This window comes from Hemiscyllium ocellatum, chromosome 28, assembly GCF_020745735.1.
Source record: "Hemiscyllium ocellatum isolate sHemOce1 chromosome 28, sHemOce1.pat.X.cur, whole genome shotgun sequence".
Classification (NCBI taxonomy): Eukaryota; Metazoa; Chordata; class Chondrichthyes; order Orectolobiformes; family Hemiscylliidae; genus Hemiscyllium; species Hemiscyllium ocellatum.
This window is the reverse complement of record NC_083428.1, coordinates 16263773-16283546: the sequence shown is the minus strand read 5'-3', so window position 1 is coordinate 16283546 and position 19774 is coordinate 16263773. Positions and strand designations below refer to the sequence as shown.

Here is a 19774-nt window from a genome sequence, read left to right as displayed (position 1 = left end):
TTGTCATCTGTGACTGGGACTGTGTCCAAAACTTTTAATACCATTACAGACTCTTCCATTGGGGATGCCACCAGTAGTATATCTGCTAATGGGAGGCAGCTCAATGCATCCACATTCAGTATTCAGCATCCCAGATGGTGTTTTAACTTATAATTATAAGCACTTGTGTTACAGTCCACCGCTGAATGCAGCCTGAAGCTATGGGCAGCACTGCCTTTACCTCTTTAAGCAGACCAATAGGGGTTTATGGTCCAATATTATCACAAATTTTCATCCATAAGTGTATTGCTGAAACTTGTTGATTCCAAACAGGACCGCCAACCTTTCTTTCTCAGTATGATCGGTGCTGCCCATTCCACAAATTGGACTGGTTTGATGATTCCTTCACTTTCCAGTCTTCTGATTTCTGCCTCTACTTTTGCCCATTAGACAAATAGCACTGGGCAGGCCTTGCAGAATCGTGGAATTGCTTGCTCGTCAACATCAAGGTGGCCTTGGCTCTTCTGATAGTCCTTAGACCTTCCTGGAAGACTTTCAGGTATTAATTTCGGACTTCATTTGGCAGCCATGTTCTAGTTTTAAAATGTTCAGTCAATCTTGGTGAATCTCCTGCAAGCCAATTTTGCCTCCATCAAGCTCAGACCCAAGCATTTTACTACAATCTGAACTGAATCAGTTGCCATTCATAAGAGACGGGAACCTAAGTTGTACCCTTAATCCGTAAATGTTTCCCAGTATAGGTTCTCAGCCAAGCTCAGGTCTAGCACAAATTTATGCATTGGGGTCCAAAGCAAATTTTGTTAAAAACCCATCTGCAATCATTGATGCGGCCACTGCGGTATCAACCTCCATTGGAGTCATCAAGTCATGCAATATGGAAACAGATTCTTCGGTCCATCCAGTCCATGCTGACCATAATCCCAAACTAAGCCAGCACCACCTGCTTGTGCCTGGACCATATCCTGCCAAACCTTTCCTACACATGAACTTATCTAAATGTCTTTTAAATAGAGTCACAGAGATACACAGCATGGAAACAGACCCTTCAGTCCAATGCGTCAATGCCGACCAGATATCCTAACCTAATCTAGTTCCATTTGCCAGCACTTGGCCCACATCCCTCCAAAATGTTCCTATTCATATACCCATCCAATGCCTTTTAAATGTTGCAATTGTACCAGCCTCCACCACTTCCTCTGGCAGCTCATTCCATACATGTACCACACTCTGGGTGAAAAGGTTGCCCCTCAGGTCTCTTTTATAGCTTTCCCCTCTAACCCTAAACCTATGCCCTCTAGTTCTGGAACCCCCCCCCTCAGAGAAAAGGACTTTCTCTATTTATCCTATCCATGTTCCCCAAGATTCTATAAACCTCTATAAGGTCACCCATCAGTCTTCAATGCTCCAAGGAAAACAGCCCTAGCCTATTCAGCCTCTCTCTATAGCTCAAATCCTCCAACATACTTGTAAATCTTTTCTGAATCCTTTCAAGTATCACAACATCCTTATGATAGGAAGGAGGCCAGAAATGCATGCAATATTCCAAAAGTGCCCTAACCAGTGTCCTGTACAGCTGCGAACCTCCCAACGTCTATACTAATGCTCTGGCCAATAAAGGAAAGCATATCAAATGCTTTCTTCACTATCCTACCTACCTGCGACTCTACTTCCGAGAAACTATGAACCCGCACTCCAAGATCTCTTTCTTCAGTAACACTGTCCAGGACCTTACCAATAAGTGTATAAGTCCTGCTAAGATTTGTTTTTCCAAAATTCTGCAGTTCACATTTATCTAAATTAAACTCCATCTGCCCCACCTCAGCCAATTGGCCCATTTGATCAAGGTCCATCTGCACTCTGCGGTAACCGTCTTCTTTGTCCACTGCACCTCCAATTTTGGTGTCATCTGCAAACTTACTAACTATACCTCCTATGTTCACATCCAAATCATTTATATAAATGATGAAAAGTAGTGGACCCAGCACCAATCCTTGTGGCTCTCCACTGGTTACAGGTCTCCAGTCTGAAAAGCAATCCTCCACCACTACCCTCTGAATTCTACCTTTGAGCCAGTTCTGTATCCAAATGGCCAGTTCTCCCTGTATTCCATGAGCTCTAACCTTGCTAACCAGTCTCCCATGAGGAACCTTGTTGTAACAAAACTGCATTCACCACTTATCTGGCAGTTCATTCCACACATGAACCACTTTATGTAAAAAAAGTTGCTCCTCACAGCTTTTACAAATCTTTCTCCTCTTATCTTAAAAATATGCCTCCTAGTTTTGAACTCCCCCAACTCTAAGGAAAATACCCTTGTCCTTCACCTCATCTATGTTCCTTGTGATTTTAAAAACCTCAATGAGGTCACCCCTCAACCTCCTATCCTCCAGTGAAATAGGTCCCAGCCTTTCCAAACTATTTTTATATTTCAAACCCTCCATTCCCAGAACATCATGGTAAATATTTTCTAAACCATCTCCAGCTTAGTAATATCCTTCCTATAACTGGGTGACCAGAAGAGGCCTCACCCAAGTCCTGTATAACCTCAACACTCTAGTGACATCAATACTACTATACTCAAAGATTAGAACTGGGTGATCATTTATCCAGACATTTATTTTGATTGGTACTGATTTGGAAGTTATTGGCATTTTAACTGTTCCAAACCAGATGTAGGCCTGTTATATATCTTACTCAATTTAGGTCTGCTCAAGTCTGCCTACCAGCTGCAAACTTAAATGGTTTGCTGGTCAGGATCCTGAAGAAAATTTTAAATGTTTGACCAAGGCTTTGCTTTGTTTTGGGGTTTTGCTGTGAGCTGACCTACAGTCCCTCTGTTCAGGAAATGTCTGTAGTGAGACAATACAATCGCCTGCTCTCAAATGGTGTTCCCCAAGTTTAGTTGGACTGGCAAGGGGTCCACTTCCACTGGAATACCCTGCAACCCATATGCTCCACTTGCCACATTTTCCAGTGATAAAGCCAGTTGTAGCATCTGTTTGAATTCCAGCTGGGCTTCAGCTAGTAGATGACGTTGCATACTTAAATCATTAACCCCACATACCGAATGGTCTCTAAGCATCTCATTAAGGGTCGAACTAAAATCACATGTCTCTGATGGTCATCTTAATCTAGTCAAACATTTGGATACAGATTCCCCTGGTTCTTGAATTGCTGAGTAAAAGTAATGGCATCTCAAAATTAGAGGCTTGGGGTCATAACTATTAATTTAACCTGGTGCAGTGTTTTGTCGAGGAATAAGACGGTGTTATTTTCTGGGTCTGTAGATTGTGAAGGAGCAAAAATGGCCTTTGCAGTGACATGTACTTCTTGTCAGATGTGGGAGTTTAAAGAGAGTTTAAGGGTTACTGTGGATTATATCTGCCATAAATGCTGTTGGATGCGAATCTTATCAGATCGAATGGATCGATTGGAGAGACAGATAGAAGCGATGAGGAATTTGCAACAGCAACAGTATGTGATGGATGGCAGTTATAGATTAGATTAGATTACTTGCAGTGTGGAAACAGGCCCTTCGGCCCAACAAGTCCACACCGACCCGCCGAAGCGCAACCCACCCATACCCTTACATTTACCCCTTACCTAACACTACGGGCAATTTAGCATGGCCAATTCACCTGACCCGCACATCTTTGGACTGTGGGAGGAAACCGGAGCACCCGGAGGAAACCCACGCAGACACGGGGAGAACGTACAAACTCCACACAGTCAATCGCCTGAGTCGGGAATTGAACCCGGGTCTCAGGCGCTGTGAGGCAGCAGTGCTAACCACTGTGCCACCGTGCCGCCCACTAGGAAAGGGGGAAAGTCTCAGATACAGTCACATAGATGGGTTAACTCCAAGAAGGGTAAGAGAGGTAGGCACCTAGGGCAGGAGTCCTTTGTGGATATACCCATTTCAAACAGGTGTGCTGTTTTGGAAAATGTAGGGGGGTGATGGATTCTCAGGGGAATGTAGCACGAACAGCCAAGTTTCTGATATTGAGACTGGCTCTAATGCAACGAGGGGTACATCGGCTTCCAAGAGATCAGTTGTGTTAGGGGATTCTGTAGTCCGAGGTACAGATAGACGTTTCTGTGGCCAGCAGAGAAAAAGCAGAATGCTGTGTTGTTTCCCTGGTGCCAGGATCAAGGATGTCTCACTCAGTGAGGGTGCAGAATGTTCTCACGGGGGAGAGGGGCCAGCAAGAGGTCATTGTCCACATTGGAACCAACGATATAGGAAGGGAAAAGATTGAGACTCTGAAGGGAGATTACAGAAAGTTAGGCAGAAACTTAGAAAGGAGGTTCTCAAGGGTAGTAATATCTGGATTACTCCCAGTGCTATGAGCTAGTGAGGGCAGGAATAGGAGGATAGAGCAGATGAATGCATGGCTGAGGAGCTGGTGTATGGGAGAAGTATTCACATTTTTGGATCATTGGAGTCTCTTTTGGGGTAGAAGTGACGTATACAAGAAGGACGGATTGCATCTAAATTGGAAGGGGACTAATATACTGGCAGGGATATTTGCTAGAACTGTTCAGGAGGATTTAAACTAGTAAGGTGCTGGTGGGGGGGGGGGGGGGGGGGTTGGGGAGGGGGGGGGGTGGGGGGGGGCGGTTGGGTGGGACCCAGGGAGATAGTGAGGAAAGAGTTCGATCTGAGTTGGGTACAGCTAAGAACAGAAGTGAGTCAAACAGTCAGGGCAGGTAGGGACAAGGTAGGACTAATAAATTAAATTGCATTTATTTCAATGCAAGGGGCCTAACAGGGAAGGCAGATGAACTCAGGGCATGGTTAGGAACATGAGACTGGGATATCACAGCAATTACAGAAACATGGCTCAGGGTTGGACAGGACTGGCAGCTTAATGTTCCAGGATACAAATGCTACAGGAAGGATAGAAAGGGAGGCAAGAGAGGAGGGGGAGTGACATTTTTGATAAGGGATAGCATTACAGCTGGAAATACATCCAGGGAAGTTACTTGGGTGGAACTGAGAAATAAGAAAGGGATGATCACCTTATTGGGATTGTATTATAGATGCCCTAATAGTCAGAGGGAAATTGAGAAACAAACTTGTAAGGAGATCTCAGCTATCGCAAGAATAATAGGGTAGTTATGGTAGGGGATTTTAACTTTCCAAACATCGACTGGGACTGCCATAGTGTTAAAGGTTTAGATGGAGAGGAATTAAGTGCGTACAAGACAATTTTCTGATTCAGTATATGGATGTACCTACTAGAGAAGGTGCAAAACCTGACTACTCTTGGGAAATAAGGCAGGGCAGGTGACTGAGGTGTCAGTGGGGAAGCACTTTGGGGCCAACGACCATAATTCTATTCGTTTTAAAATAGTGATGGAAAAGGATAGACCAGATCTAAAAGTTGAAGTTCGAAATTGGAGAAAGACCAATTTTGACGGTATTTGGCAAGAACTTTCCAAAGTTGATTGGAGACGGAGGTTCGCAGGTAAAGGGACGGCTAGAAAATGGGAAGCCTTCAGAAATGAGATAACAAGAATCCAGAGAAAGTATATTCCTGTCAGGATGAAAGGAAAGGCTGGTGGGTATATGGAATGCTGGATGACTAAAGAAATTGACGGTTTGGTTAAGTAAAAGAAGGAAGCATATGTCAGATATAGACAGGATAGATTAAGTGAATCCTTAGAAGTGTATAAAGGAAGTAGGAGTATATTTAAGAGGCAAATCAGGAGGGCAAAAAGGGGATATGAGGTAGCTTTGGCAAACAGAATTAAGGAGAATCCAAATGGTTTTTACAAATATATTAAGGACAAAAGGGTAACTAGGGAGAGAATAGGCGGCCTTTGTGTGGAGCCGCAGAAAATGGGGAAGATACTAAATGAATATTTTGCATCAGTATTTACTGTGGAAAAGGATATGGAAGCTATAGACTGTAGGGAAATAGATGGTGACATCTTGGAAAGTGTCCAGATTACAGAGGAGGAAGTGCTAGATGTCTTGAAACAGGTAAAGGTGGATAAATCCCCAGGACCTGATCAGGTGTACCCGAGAACTCTGTGGGAAGCTACAGAAGTGATTGCTGGGCCTCTTGCTGAGATATTTGTATCATTGATAGTCACGGGTGAGGTGCCGGAAGACTGGAGGTTGGCAAACGTGGTGCCAATGTTTAAGAAGAGCGGTAAAGACAAGCCAGGGAACTATAGACCGGTGAACTTGACCTCGGTGGTGGGCACGTTGTTGGAGGGAATCCTGAGGGACAGGATGTACATGTATTTGGAAAGGCAAGGACTGATTAGGGATAGTCAACGTGGCTTTGTGCATGGGAAATCATGTCTCACAAACTTAATTGAGTTTTTTGAAGAAGTAACAAAGAGGATTGATGAGAGCAGAGCAGTAGATGTGATCTATATGGACTTCAGTAAGGCGTTCGACAAGGTTCCCCATGGGAAACTGATTAGCAAGGTTAGATCTCATGGAATACAGGGAGAACTAGCTATTTGGATACAGAACTGGCTCAAAGGTAGAAGACAGAGGATGTTGGTGGAGGGTTGTTTTACAGCTGGAGACCTGTGACTAGTAGTGTGCCACAAGCATCGGTGCTGGGTCCTCTATGTTTTGTCATTTATATAAATGATTTGGATGCGAGCTTAAGAGGTACAGTTAGTAAGTTTGCAGGTGACACCAAAATTGGAGGTGTAGTGGTCAGTGAAGAGGGTTACCTTAGATTACAACAGGATCTGGACCAGATGGGCCAATGGGCTGAGAAATAGCAGATGGAGTTTAATGCAGATAAATGTGAGGTGTTGCATTTTAGGAAAGTAAATCTTAGCAGGACTTATACACTTAATGGTAAGATCCTAGGGAGTGTTGCTGAACAAAGACACCTTGGAGTGCAGGTTCATAGCTCCTTGAAAGTGGAGTCGTAGGTAGATAGGATAGTGAAGAAGGCGTTGGTATGTTTTCCTTTATTGGTCAGAGTATTGAGTACAGGAGTTGGGAGGTCATGTTGTGGCTGTACAGTGGTTAGGCTACTATTGGAATATTGTGTGCAATTCTGGTCTCCTTCCTATCAGAAAGATGTTGTGAAATTTGAAAGGGTTCAGAAAAGATTTACAAGGATGTTGCCAGGGTTGGAGGATTGAGTTATAGTGAGAAGCTAAACAGGCTGGGGCTGTTTTCCCTGGCTGAGGAGTGACCTTATAGAGGTTTACAAAATTATAAGGGGCATGGAGAGGGTATATAGGCAAAGTCTTTGGGGTCAGGGAGTCCAGAACTAGAGGGCATAGGTTTAGGGTGAGAGGGGAAAGATATAAAAGAGACCTACGGGGCAACATTTTCACGCAGAGGGTGGTACGTATATGGAATGAGCTGCCAGAGGAAGTGGTGGAGGCTGGTACAATTGCAACATTTAAGAGGCATTTGGTGGGTATATGAATAGGAAGGGTTTGGAGGGATATGGGCCGGGTGCTGGCAGGTGGGACTAGATTGGGTTGGGATATCTGGTTGGCATGGACGTGTTGGACTGAAGGGTCTGTTTCCATGCTGTACATCTCTATGACTCTAATATGTTTGTCAATTCTGGGAAGTTTTGGTGTCTGGTGCCTCAGGGAAAGTTAAGATCCTAATAACAGAAAAAACTGTGGCTCCACAAGCTGCCAGGAGAATTACTTGTTGCTTTTCATTTGCCACAATGTCATTTGCCTGGAAAAAATAATGCATTCTTTCCACATACTGGCCCCACTTCTATTGCAGGGTCAAAAAGATCAGGCTTCCCAAAAACAAAGGCATGATGTAAGAAATGCTGGCCTGAAGGTAGGAGACAAAGGCTGGTGGTAGAGGGTTGCTTTTCTGACTAGAGACCTGTGACGAGCAGTGTGCCATAAGGATTGCAGTGCTGGGTCCACACTGCTTTTCATAATTTATGGAAATGATTTGGATGTGAATTTAGGAGGCATGTTTAGTAAGTTTACAGGTGACACCAGAATATGTGGCATAGTGGACAGTGAAGAAGGCTACCTCAGAGTAAAATGGGACCTTGACCAGATGGACCAATAGTTCCAGGAATTGCAGATGGAGTTTAATTTTGATAAATATGAGATGTTGCACTGTGGTAAGGCAAACCAGGGCAGGGCTTATACAGTTAATGGAGGCCCTGGGGAGTGTTGCTGAGTGACACCTAAGGCCGTATGTGCATTGTTCTTTGAAAGTGAAGTTGCAGGTGCACAGGGTGGTGAAGAAGGTGTTTAGCTTCAGTGGTCATAACATTGAATATAGGTGTTAGGATGTCATGTTGCAGCTGGACATGACATTGGTGAGGCCACTTTTAGATTACTGCATACAATTCTGGTTGCCCTTCTATAGGAAAGATGTTGTTAAACATGAGAGGATGCAGAAAAGTTTGACAAGGATACTTCTGAGACTGGAGGGTTTGAGTTATGGGGAAAGGCTGAATAGGCTGGAGCTTTTATCTCTGGAGCATCAACGACTGAAGGGTGACCTTATAGAGGTTTATAAAATTATGAGGGCTGTGAATAGGGTAAATAGTCAAACACTTTTTCCTAGAATGGGAGAGTCCAAAACTAGACAGCATAGGTTTAAGTTGAGAGGGTAAAGATTTAAAAAGTACCCATGGGGTAACTTTTTCATGCAGAGGGTGATGCATGGATGGAATGAGCTGTCAGAAGAAGTGGTGCTGAGAGTCATCTGAATGGGCACATGAATAGGAAGGGTTTAGAGGGATATGGGCCAAATGCTAACAAATGGGACTAGTTTAGATAGAATTGGACCGAAGAATCTGTTTCCATGTAGTATGACTCAATGACGCTACGAGTCAAAGTTGACTGTTGCAAGCGAGTTTCTTCAGAACATGCTTTCCTGTCATCGCCATTGCCATATTTCCCATAGAGACCAGTATCCCATCACCGGGTCACCCTTTATTTACACATGAAAGTGTCCTTGGCTCTCCCACTACCTTTGCAGAGTCAGCTCTCAGAATGCCAGAATCCCTGACATTCATCTTTTTATCTGTCAACAAGAATTCCTTGATTGGATGAGGTTAACAGCCCCAATCAGGGAACTCATATTCTATGAGGTCCAGCTGGCTGACTGTTACTGCTTCCAGTATAAATGATTTGGAGGAAGGAAGTGAATGTACTGTAGCCAAATTTTCAGACAATAACCTGGAAAGGCAGGTACAAACAAGTTAAGAAAATGGGCAAAAAGTTATAAAATGGAGTATAATATTGGAAAGTGTGAGGTTGTTCATTTTGGAAGGGAGAACAAAAAATATATTATTTAACTGGAGAAAAACTGCAGAAAACTACAACACAAAGGCACTTGGGGTAATTGTGCATGAAACACTGAAAGCTAGCACACGGGTTCATGGAATGTTTGCCCTTATTTCAAGGAATTTGGTGTATGAGAATAGAGAAGTCCTACTGCAACTGTATCAGGTGCTGTTGAGACCACATCTGGAGGACTGTGAGCAATTTTAATCCGCTTCTTTAAGGAAAGATGACATTTCATTGGAGGCTGTTCAAAGAAGGTTCACTCGGATTATCCATGGTATGGAGGAATTGTCTTATGAGCAAAGCCTAAACAGGCTGGGACTCCACTCACTGCAGCTGAGAAGAATGAAAGATGATCTCATTGAAACATATAGGATTCTTAAGGAGCTTGACAGTGTAAATTCTGACAGGATGTTTTCTCTATTAGGAGAGTGTAGGATCACTGAGCATATCTCAGAATAATAGGGCACTAGTCTAAGACTGAGATGAGGAGGAATTTCTTCTCTCAGACAGTCTTTGGAATTCTTTGCCTCAGAGAGCTGCCAGAGCAGCATCCTTATGTCTATTTTAGGCTGGGATACATTTTTGATCATTAGGGAAAGGGCAGGAAAGTGGACACAAGGAATGCTGGATCAGCCATGATCCTATTAAATGGCGGAGCAGGCTTGAGAGGCTGAATAGTCTACTCCTGTTCCTATTTCTTATGGTCCTATTACCCCAGAATATGGTGGACACCGGGATGCTGAATACATTTAAGAATGAGATAGGCAGATTTTCAATTAGCAGTGGGTTAAAGGGTTACAGAAAGTGGGCAGCAAAGTGGAGTTAAGGTCAAGGTGAGATCAGTTATGATCGTATTAAATGGTGGAACAGGCTTGAGGGGCTGAGTTGCCTACGCCTGCTCCTTGTTCCTATGCTTTTATGTTCCTATGCCCTGCAAGAACACAGATCACAATAACCTCATAATTGCTGCTATATTCCTCTTGCCATTTTACACAGTTCTTTTCTTAAATAGCACTGAATGAAGCTTTTCTGTGCACTATTGTGTAGACATTCTTTGCAAATGTTTTTATTGTTTGTTACACTGAGAAATTTTTCTTCCTTCATCTTTGTTATCTTGTACATGATACAAAATCAGTAAATCCTAAGTAAAATCTATGGTATACTAAAGACATGCATATATATATGTTTCTCAGTCATTGCACAGGATGCACAATGTCTATGCAATTCCTTATTATGCTTCACTGGCCATATGATTAGGGAATACCATCGACAGAAATAGCACAGGGTCCGAGGGAATTATCTGAAATGGTGGGTGAAAAACATCTGAAATCCACAGGGGGAATGAAATAAAAAACTTACTTTTGCATTCTCCTTGATACTGCACTTCTAGCTCTGGCAGTCCTCTGCACTTTGCCAAAAGGAGGGCACATTCATCCTTGTAGACTTTACCATCCGTTCCACACACAGGTACTTTCTTTGTGACATTGGAACAGTCAGGCGCACAGATGCATGTTGGCTTGTTATGCTTATTCATTTTGCAAATCTTCCCAGGTCCACAATCCACACCCTCACAAGTTTCTAAAGTAACAAATGATGGATAGACCATAATAAGTAATAATACTGGTCTGTCAACTTGGCAATGGTGTACAATTTCACTTGTAAATATTCAAACAGAACAGCAACACTGGGCCTGTTTTAAACTATCTGTAACATAATGAACAAAAATTCACAATTGTGTATCTTCTTCCTGAGATCCAAATTTGATAAAATAAAGATTATATCTTTCTTTTGATGTGTAGAACAAATCATGATAATATTCTAAGTTTTCCTAAAACATCCATGTCACAGTTAGGCAGGTAGATCTGCATGCATGATATTTTGAAAGCAGTGCTAGTTTTATCATGTGATAGCATCTGTGCGAGAATGGCTGGCTGATTACCTGCACATTTGTAAAATAGTTGGGGACTTGGGAGCAATATTATATAATTGGTACAGTAAAGCCAATCTTTTCACAGAACTGTATCAACGAGATATCTCAGAGGATATAATATTACTGCTATTACCAATGTTCTCTATTCAAGTTTCAGAAAAACACAAAAGGAATAAAGGGCCTGTTGTGTTCTGTAATATAATTGTGCACAGAATGGTATCTTTATTTAACTAGGAGAAAGTGATAACTACAGATGCCAGACATCAGAGTCGAGAGTGTAGTGCTGGAAAAGCACAACAGGTCAGGCAGAATCCGAGGAGCAGGAGAATCAACGTTTCGGGCATAAGCCCTTCATTATGCCCAAAATGTCGATTCTCCTGCTCCTCGGATGCTGCCTGACCTGCTGTGCTTTTCCAGTGCCACACACTCTATCTTTACTTAATAAAAGATGACTGCTTTTCTAATCCATATGATGCATATAATTCTAATACCACAAATCTTCATCATTCATAAATGTTCCCAAATTGTAATTATTTCTCAAATTGACGTCTTAAATAATTCAACATTCCTTTATAAGGACGTAGCTCTTGTGCATCATGAATCCATACTGTTGTCTGGAGTAACTTGTATTGACATTGGCAGCACTTTTGAAAGCAATCATTAGTGAGATTGAAATAAACGTGCTGGTGCTACAACTAAACTTTGAAGCTGTGAATTCTGAAAGAAAACAGTACCTTGAAGTTACTGCCAATACTGGCAGCCTGTATATAGTGACATAATTTTGTTCCCAGTATAGCTCATTTTCTTGTACAGTTTGTTCTGGCAACTGAAAGCACTACAAGTGTCACTCATTTTTTTGTACTGTAATATAGCACTTGCTGAAAGGATTTGATGTTTATTCCAATGTTTTCCTGGCTGGCCTCCCATGTTCCACCCATTGTAAATTTCAGCACATCAAAATTTCAGCTGCCTGTATCCTCACTCACATAAACACCCATTTATCGATCTTCAGTGGATCCTGTCGTAGTATCTCCATATCTGTGGGCAGATAATCTGGGTTCAGTTTCAACCTTAGGATTTGATGCCCAATGATGTCAGAACACAACCAAATAGTTTGATTACCAAAGCATTAGCCTAATTCTGAGCATTACGTACATGCACACACATGCACAGAAAATCATTCCTCTGCTTGCTGAAATGTCACATGTCATAGTTCTGTTCAACTCCATCCTTGGCAATGCCCTTCCCCATCTCTGCAAACTCCTCCAAGATCTCTGTACTCCTCCAATTCCAACTTCTCAAACGTCCCTGATTTTCATTGCGCCACTGTTTGCAGTTAATCCTTGGACTGGCCATGCTAAAACTGCCCATCGTGTCCAGGGTTATGTAGGTTAGGTGGATTAGCCATGGGAACTGCAGGGTTATGGGGATAAGGTAGAGGGTTGGGTCTGGGTGGGATGCTGTTTGGAGGGTTGGTGCAGACTTGAAGGCCCAAGTGGCTTGCTTCCATACTGTAGGGATTCTATGGTCCTATCTACCTGGGTCCTAAGCTCTAGAATTCCCTCCTTTAACCTTTGTCTCCTTTAAGTTACTCCTGAAAACCTATCTGTCCAATCTTTTCCTTATAACTCCTTGTCAAGTTGTGCCTGTTAATGCATCTGTGAAGAACTTCAAGTTACTTTTCCTACACTGATGGTGCTATATAAATGTGAGGTTTTGTTGTTGACAATATATAATGCAGTACCAAAGCTAATATGTACTTTGATTAAAAATACATGTGCCACTGTACTCAGCAATGAGAAAAACAGATGGGAGCCATTACAAGGGTAAGGTGGTAGGGTGGTAGTGCCATTGGGCCAGTAACTAGAAGTCCCAAATTAATGTTCAAATCCCACCATGGCAGCTGGTGGCATTTGAATTCAATTAATCTAGAATTGAAAGCAAATCTCAACAATGGTGACCATTGTAAAGGTAAAATTGCCATAGTTCTTTTGGACCATTTGATTTCTCTCTTATTAGAGAGGGGTGACAGTTGGTGGTTGTAACCTGAGGGTCACCACACCTCAGGTTAGGAGGGAGGTTGAGGAGGAGAGTCTTTCATGGTAACCTCAGCTGTATGGGACTTAAAACCACAGTGTTGGCATTATGCTATATTTCAAACCAGCTGTCCAGCCAACTGAGCTAACCAATGCGCCCAAAGCCATTGTCAAATATCATAAAAACCTGTTTTGCTCATTTTTGCCTGGGTTGGCCAACTTGTGATGTCGGACCAAAGGTAACATGATTGATGATTAACTGCTCTCTGAAAAGGTGTGGCAAGCCACTAAGCTCAAGGGCAATCAGGAATGGGGAACCAATGCTGGTTTTGCCAGTGACGCCAACATCCCATTCTTAAGGATTCTTAAAAAATCAACAAAAATATTTGGAATTCAGTTAAGTTTTCATTACGACCTGTTTACATTAGTTAATATAATCAACAATAAATCATATTAATCCAAATCTTAATTAAAAGTGGGTTTATCATCATGCCTTAAATAATCAGTATATAAATATTTCTAAGATAAGGCTGTGGAAACCATACCAATTGTAATTTATATTAAGTGAAGGAGTGAGAAATAAATCAAAAGTAATTACTCCATCAAAAACCAGTTATTGGAGGTGTTGGAGTGGTATGTGGGGGTGTGTACAGGAATGAGGTGGCACAGACTAGCATGGATGGGCATGGCAAATGTGTGATGGAATGAAGAGGAAGAAAGAGGTTTAAAGTTAGAGGTGGAGGGCAGTTTTAGATTGTATTTTTTTTTAAAAAACCGTCAATACCGTGCTAGTGCTTCCACCGAGCTAGCACTATATCTTGCATCCTCTGCTGTAACCTTGGTGTTGTTTGGTCTGATTCCCAGGAATACCCAAAATAAAGCAGTAATATGTGGACAGACTTTTATATAAATCGGAAATTCTGACAACTGTGTACACATGATGCACAGATAAAAATCCATGCCATAGATTTCTAGCTATTGCCATTATCATTGATACATATCTCTAATCCCATCAATGCTTTTTTTGTAGGGAGAGAGCTAAAATTGCAAGGTTTCTTTCCCAACTCAATCATCACTGACTACACACTCAGACCCGAGAATCAAGGTGATGACAGTCCTCTATTTCAGCTGTGCTCAAGTCTAATGAGAATTTAATCTATGAAAATAAGTGATATTGTCTCTTGGCAACCCAAATTGTAAACAGTTCTTAATGTAACAAGGTTAAAATAATGTGCATTAATTTGCAGTTCAATGCCCTTAGACTACACACCAGTGTGATTCATTGCCATTAATTTAACCACACACATCAGTCCTCACCCAATTTATTCTAAAGTGCTGATTGCTGCTGATTGTTTTCAAGGTAACTGTCTCAAAATGCATGAAAACCATCCCATATCTCACAGAAAGTGCTGTGTTTGACAGCAGGTTGTCTGATTTTCAATCACGTTTGCCGTAATGGAAAAAGTCAGAAGTCACACAACACTAGGTTACAGCCCAACAGGTTTTGTTTGAAATCAGAAGCTTTCAGAATGTTACTCCTTTGTCAGATGACTTCACTTGACAAAGGAGCAGCGGTCTGAAAGCTTGTGATTTCAAATAAACCTGATGGACTATAACCTGGTGTTATGTGACTTCTGACTTTGTTTACCCCAGTCCAACACTGGCATCTCCCTATCAGGGTTATAATGGAAAGTCTTTCTGTCATAGTGAAAATGTTTTGAGGAAAGACTTTTAAGAGTGTTTCATTTGCTTCAACAGGGAAACATCTGATGGGGGCTTCTTAAAAATGCTGAGTCATGTGTGAGCACAGCTCTATGCACCAGTAAGCAATTTCTAAATGAAAGCTGTCAGATGTAGATGAAAAGATTGGAGCAAAAAAAATTGGCTTGCCACAAATAACTTTCTTCATGGAGGTTTCCTTTTCACCAAGAATATAAGCCATGTAAAATAGTCACTGAGCATAGTGAGCTAATACTACACTGATAGGATATCTTTCAAACAAAAAGCCCGATACATATCTGTCAAAAGACAATGAATTTTTTTTTGGAAAATACTTTATGAATTTGATTCCTGAGCACCTACCATTGCAGAGATATCACAGTATGGAGAACAATCAGCTGAGGATGAGTAATGTGACCTACAAGGGCAGATAGTGGCATTGCGGTAACATCATTGAAAGAATCCAGATTGCAGGTTAATGTTCTGGGGTCATGGTCTTGAATCCCACCAGGATAGATGGTCAAATACGAATTCAATTAAGATTTGGTTCAATGGCCATCATGTAACCTGTTGGTGTCTTTTAAAACTGAAAATGTATTGCTGGAAAAGCGAAGCATCCAAGGAACAGGAGATTCGACGTTTCGGGCATTTTTCCAGCAACACATTTTCAGCTCTGATCTCCAGCATCTGCAGACCTCACTTTCTCCTCGAAGGTTTTTTTAAAAAGCCAATTTGGTTCACCTAATGTCCTTTAGAGAAGGAAATCTGTCATCCTTCCCTGGTCTGGCCTCCATGAAAGTCCAGACCCACAGCAATGTCATTGACTTTTGATTACACTCTGAAATAGCCAGATCAGCGGTCAGTTAGGGATGGACAATAAATACTGGCCTGCCAGTGATGCCCATACTCCAAAGGATAAATGTAAAATCAGGATGTGAGTGACCCTGAAAATCAGGGAAAAGACTAAAACTTGGGAGAAATTTCCCTTCAAAGATCATATACATTTATTGTAAGGAAACCTGTTACATAAAATTTTCAAGCAAAGAGCTTGAGATGCGGACAAGAATTATTCTTTGTCATGTATCTTGATTTGTTTCGAGATATCTGGAATTTATCCATGGAGAAATAGATTCTACTCTGTTTCCAATGGTGTTAAGATACAAAGGATCTACTTTTACAACTTTTAAAATACAGCAAAGTAACCCTTAAATGTTAATTTTCTCTGAAAATTTGAATATGTAGCAAAGTCATTTTGTCAAGACTCCTTACAGTGAATCTGAGCCTACAGTTCCATAATTTCTTCAGAAACATTAGGTTTCAATTGAATAAACCATATTGCAATGTCTTCATTAAGGCAGTGGTTAGCACTGTTTCAAACAGCAGTAAACTGTGGAAGTTCAGATGTTGTTAATTTTCTATTCTTCTTTTTGTTAGTGAAGGCAAGTCACCTTTTTTAAAGCCAGCAGATCATGCTCTGAGTTGCTTATGTAATGAAGACACCTTTATATATAGCTAGCTCATTAATCTTAACAGTGGCAATCACCTTGAATCATTGTGACTGGAGATATTGTTGGAAGAATGGAAAAGTCACAACTTCACTCCCAATACATGCAAGTACTTTGTTGGTTGTCAGGACGGTATTCAGAGATCAGATACTAGTATGGTGCTCACTGGGGGTAGGTGAGGGTCTTTCAAGTTACCATAAAATAACTTTTCATATTACAATATAATTTATTTTCCTGCTCCTTTGGGTAAGTCTTGCTTAAGCCCTTTGAAAGTGCATTTAACATTGCCTTTGAAATTAAAAATGTGTGGCCAAATTCTCTGGTAGTCCAATGTCTTGGTGCTGATACTGCTACTCCTCAGGTTTACTTCGCAGGCAAGGATGAAATCCTCTCAATAAAATCTCTATTACTATATTTTACAAGAACCATATGACAACAGCAGCGTGCTATTACAGAACTTAACTCACTGCAGATGCAGACTCCAAGCTGTCCTGAGATCAAACAACTTGCCCTTTGGTCCTGATCAAGCAGTACTTGATTCTAATATTTATTCAACTTTACTGTGCTTTAAGAAAAACAACTTCACTAGAGTAAAAATATTGTAACAGCACTCCTAATGGCACATGAATTGAGCCAAATAAACCATTCACACACTTCACCATTAAAACAAACTATAGTCCCATTTTGTCAGCAGGCAGTTCTTGAAGTGATAGAAGTGGTAAATGGTTAATGATGTGCCAAGGTAAGCAACGTGTTAATGAAGTTATTGCAAAGAATTTTGTAAAGGATGGGATTTGCCCTCAGAACTCTAGGCCAAATTTCTTGGAAAATAAAGTCTACACAGAGAAAACTGTAGAACTAAGAAATCAATCACAATTTCAAGAGGTGTCTGAGCTGGCCCCTACAACAAAATACAAAGTCGAAGCAATTTCAGCCTTGGAACCTGTGGACTAGCTCCAAGGACGGTGCCTTATGACTAATATTCAACACAAACATTATGCCAAAATGACTAAACAAATGAATGTTACAATAAAAGATTAAAACGGAGGATAGATGAAAGCTGATGATTCACTATCACAATGTCATGTGTACACTGCTTTAAATGTGTTGGCACAAACAAACTTTACTCTTGCCGCTTTATCTAAATGTTTGTGTACCCTTTTCTACTTGAAATATAAATAGGAGTGAAAAGCATCTCTTTAATATACAGCAAGTTGAGAAACATTGCAAATGTTTCAGGTCCAGACAAGGCTTTAGAAGTAGATTGGTTGCTTTTCTGAGACCATTTTTCACACATGCTGTCAGTTAGAGGGAAGCCATTTTCAAAATTAATTTAGCTACCAGTACAATGTGGTATTTTTGTCAATAATGTTCATCAGTAGTTTTGTCTCTCAAGATAGGGGGAAAATGGCCCAAATTTTCAGCCCACTGTCTTCCAAACTTTTAGTGGGTGCTTGTGGTTCCCTTTTCAATTAAATGATGGTTGATAAAACTAAACCAGTTCTTATCTGAGTTATAACATAGATAGGTGAAGTAAAATGAGAAAATAAATTTTCCATCATTTTGTAACCTTTAACATTTGTTCAGCCGGTCACCTAGCCATCTCTAAATGTTTGTAAGTACCCTAATTTTCTTTCCTCTGGTAATTGGAATAAATATAAACACTCACAGTTTTCTTTCCTCTGGTAATTGGAATAAATATAAACACTCACAGTTTTAAAAAGACTGAAAAGAACAGAACATTCAAACAAAGTAAAAATTCCAACCAAAGGTTGTTTGTAATACCAATTTGTGACTCATATGTGATGTTTGCTGCATTTAAATTTCAGCTCTGGACATGAGTTCTTTCTATAACTGAGCTCAAGATGGGAAGGTTAGCCAAGATCAATGTACCTCTGAAGTTCCCTCTAAGCTATTAGAAGTTGTTTCATTAGAGGTAATGTAAGTGCATGGCTACAAAAAAAGGTGCTCAGGCTCTCTGCAACAAAATCAAATTGGAGGGAATGTCATGGTCTTTGCAAATCAGATATAGCTCAATGAACATAGGCATGGGTATGGAGACATTATGAATTGAAGCAGGGATATTATAGATTCATATTGATCCATTTCTAAACATTGTTACTGCAACATGCTGTTTCAGTGTGCCTGATTTATCACAGTTATTGCACTTCTTCATCCTTGTTTTAAGTTTCTCCATGGCCTCATCCCTCCCCATCTACCAGCTACCTACCCTTCATGGTGTCTGGATTTCTCCAATTCTAACCTCTTGCACAACCCTGACTTAATTGCTCCACATTTGGTGGCTATAACTTCAGTTGCCTCAGTCCTAAGCGTGTGAATGTTCGTCCCATGCTTCTCTACCTCCCCATCTCACTTTCATTCCTTTAAGTTACTTCTTAAAACTTGATCTTCAGAAGGCAAAAACAGTTAAACGAAGCAATGATACTTGAAAATGAATGTATAGGTCACACTGGAGTGCTGTTCTGAGTATACAAAAAAAGTTGGACCAATATGTGTCATTTGCAAGTTCTACTGGCTTTTCCTTCTGGTCATCCTTCTTGGCATCATAGTCCACTTAGTTTGGTTTGTGTGAAGCACCTTAGGATATTTTGTTATGTTAATTATGATGCATAAATATAAGTTATTGTTATTGCTGTATACTTACTGTGACATGGGAAGCAATTGATTCCACCAAGAATTATAAGTTTTAAAATGTCATTCTCTGGTATATCATGGCTTGTCCAAGCAGCTTGAGCACTTCCACTGCTGCAACACTCTTCTCGATCAATCCTTGTCATGGATAAAGCCTGGCATTTTCCATTTCTTCCTTGTTGGAGCCAACATACCCCAGCTGAAAGAACCATAATGAATAAAAAATGGATGAGCAACAACAAAAACTTTTGTTTCACTGAGCTTCTTTGACATATAATTACATTCTTAAATTCAAAAAGTGTAAAATTCCATCTCGATCCTATTAAAGTTCTCCCTTCCTTAATTAACAATTCTACAAGTCAAGAACAGCAATTATGAACCTGCACCACACCATGTGCTGGCTGTTTAAAGAATGATTTTACTGACGTTCTTTATCATTTTGTAATATTACAGCTTGGGTAGCATTTTATAAATATGTCATAAATCATGACAGAAATGTTGAGATTATTCACTTTTTAAAGTTTTATAACTTGAAAATGGAAGGATTTCAGATTTTTTAAAAATTATGAAACAGTTAATATATGTGTCATAAGTTTGATAATTGTACCTTTCTGTTTCTATGTAATGTTACAACTTTAATTAAATGCTACTAAGTCATT

At 40.7% G+C, this 19774-nt stretch overlaps 1 protein-coding gene across 2 annotated transcripts in view; it reads right to left on the bottom strand.

The window, feature by feature from the left end:
* The window catches only part of fstl3 (follistatin-like 3 (secreted glycoprotein)), an 87861-nt gene that overhangs the window by 12514 nt on the left and 55573 nt on the right, over positions 1-19774 (bottom strand). For both annotated transcript variants that reach the window (XM_060846517.1, XM_060846516.1), the window contains exons 2-3: positions 19129-19314; positions 10633-10851 (exon numbers count right to left, since the gene is read on the bottom strand). In XM_060846517.1, the coding sequence (XP_060702500.1) occupies positions 10633-10851; positions 19129-19261 (352 nt within the window). In that variant the 5' untranslated portion in view covers positions 19262-19314. The remainder of the gene's footprint in view (positions 1-10632; positions 10852-19128; positions 19315-19774) is intronic.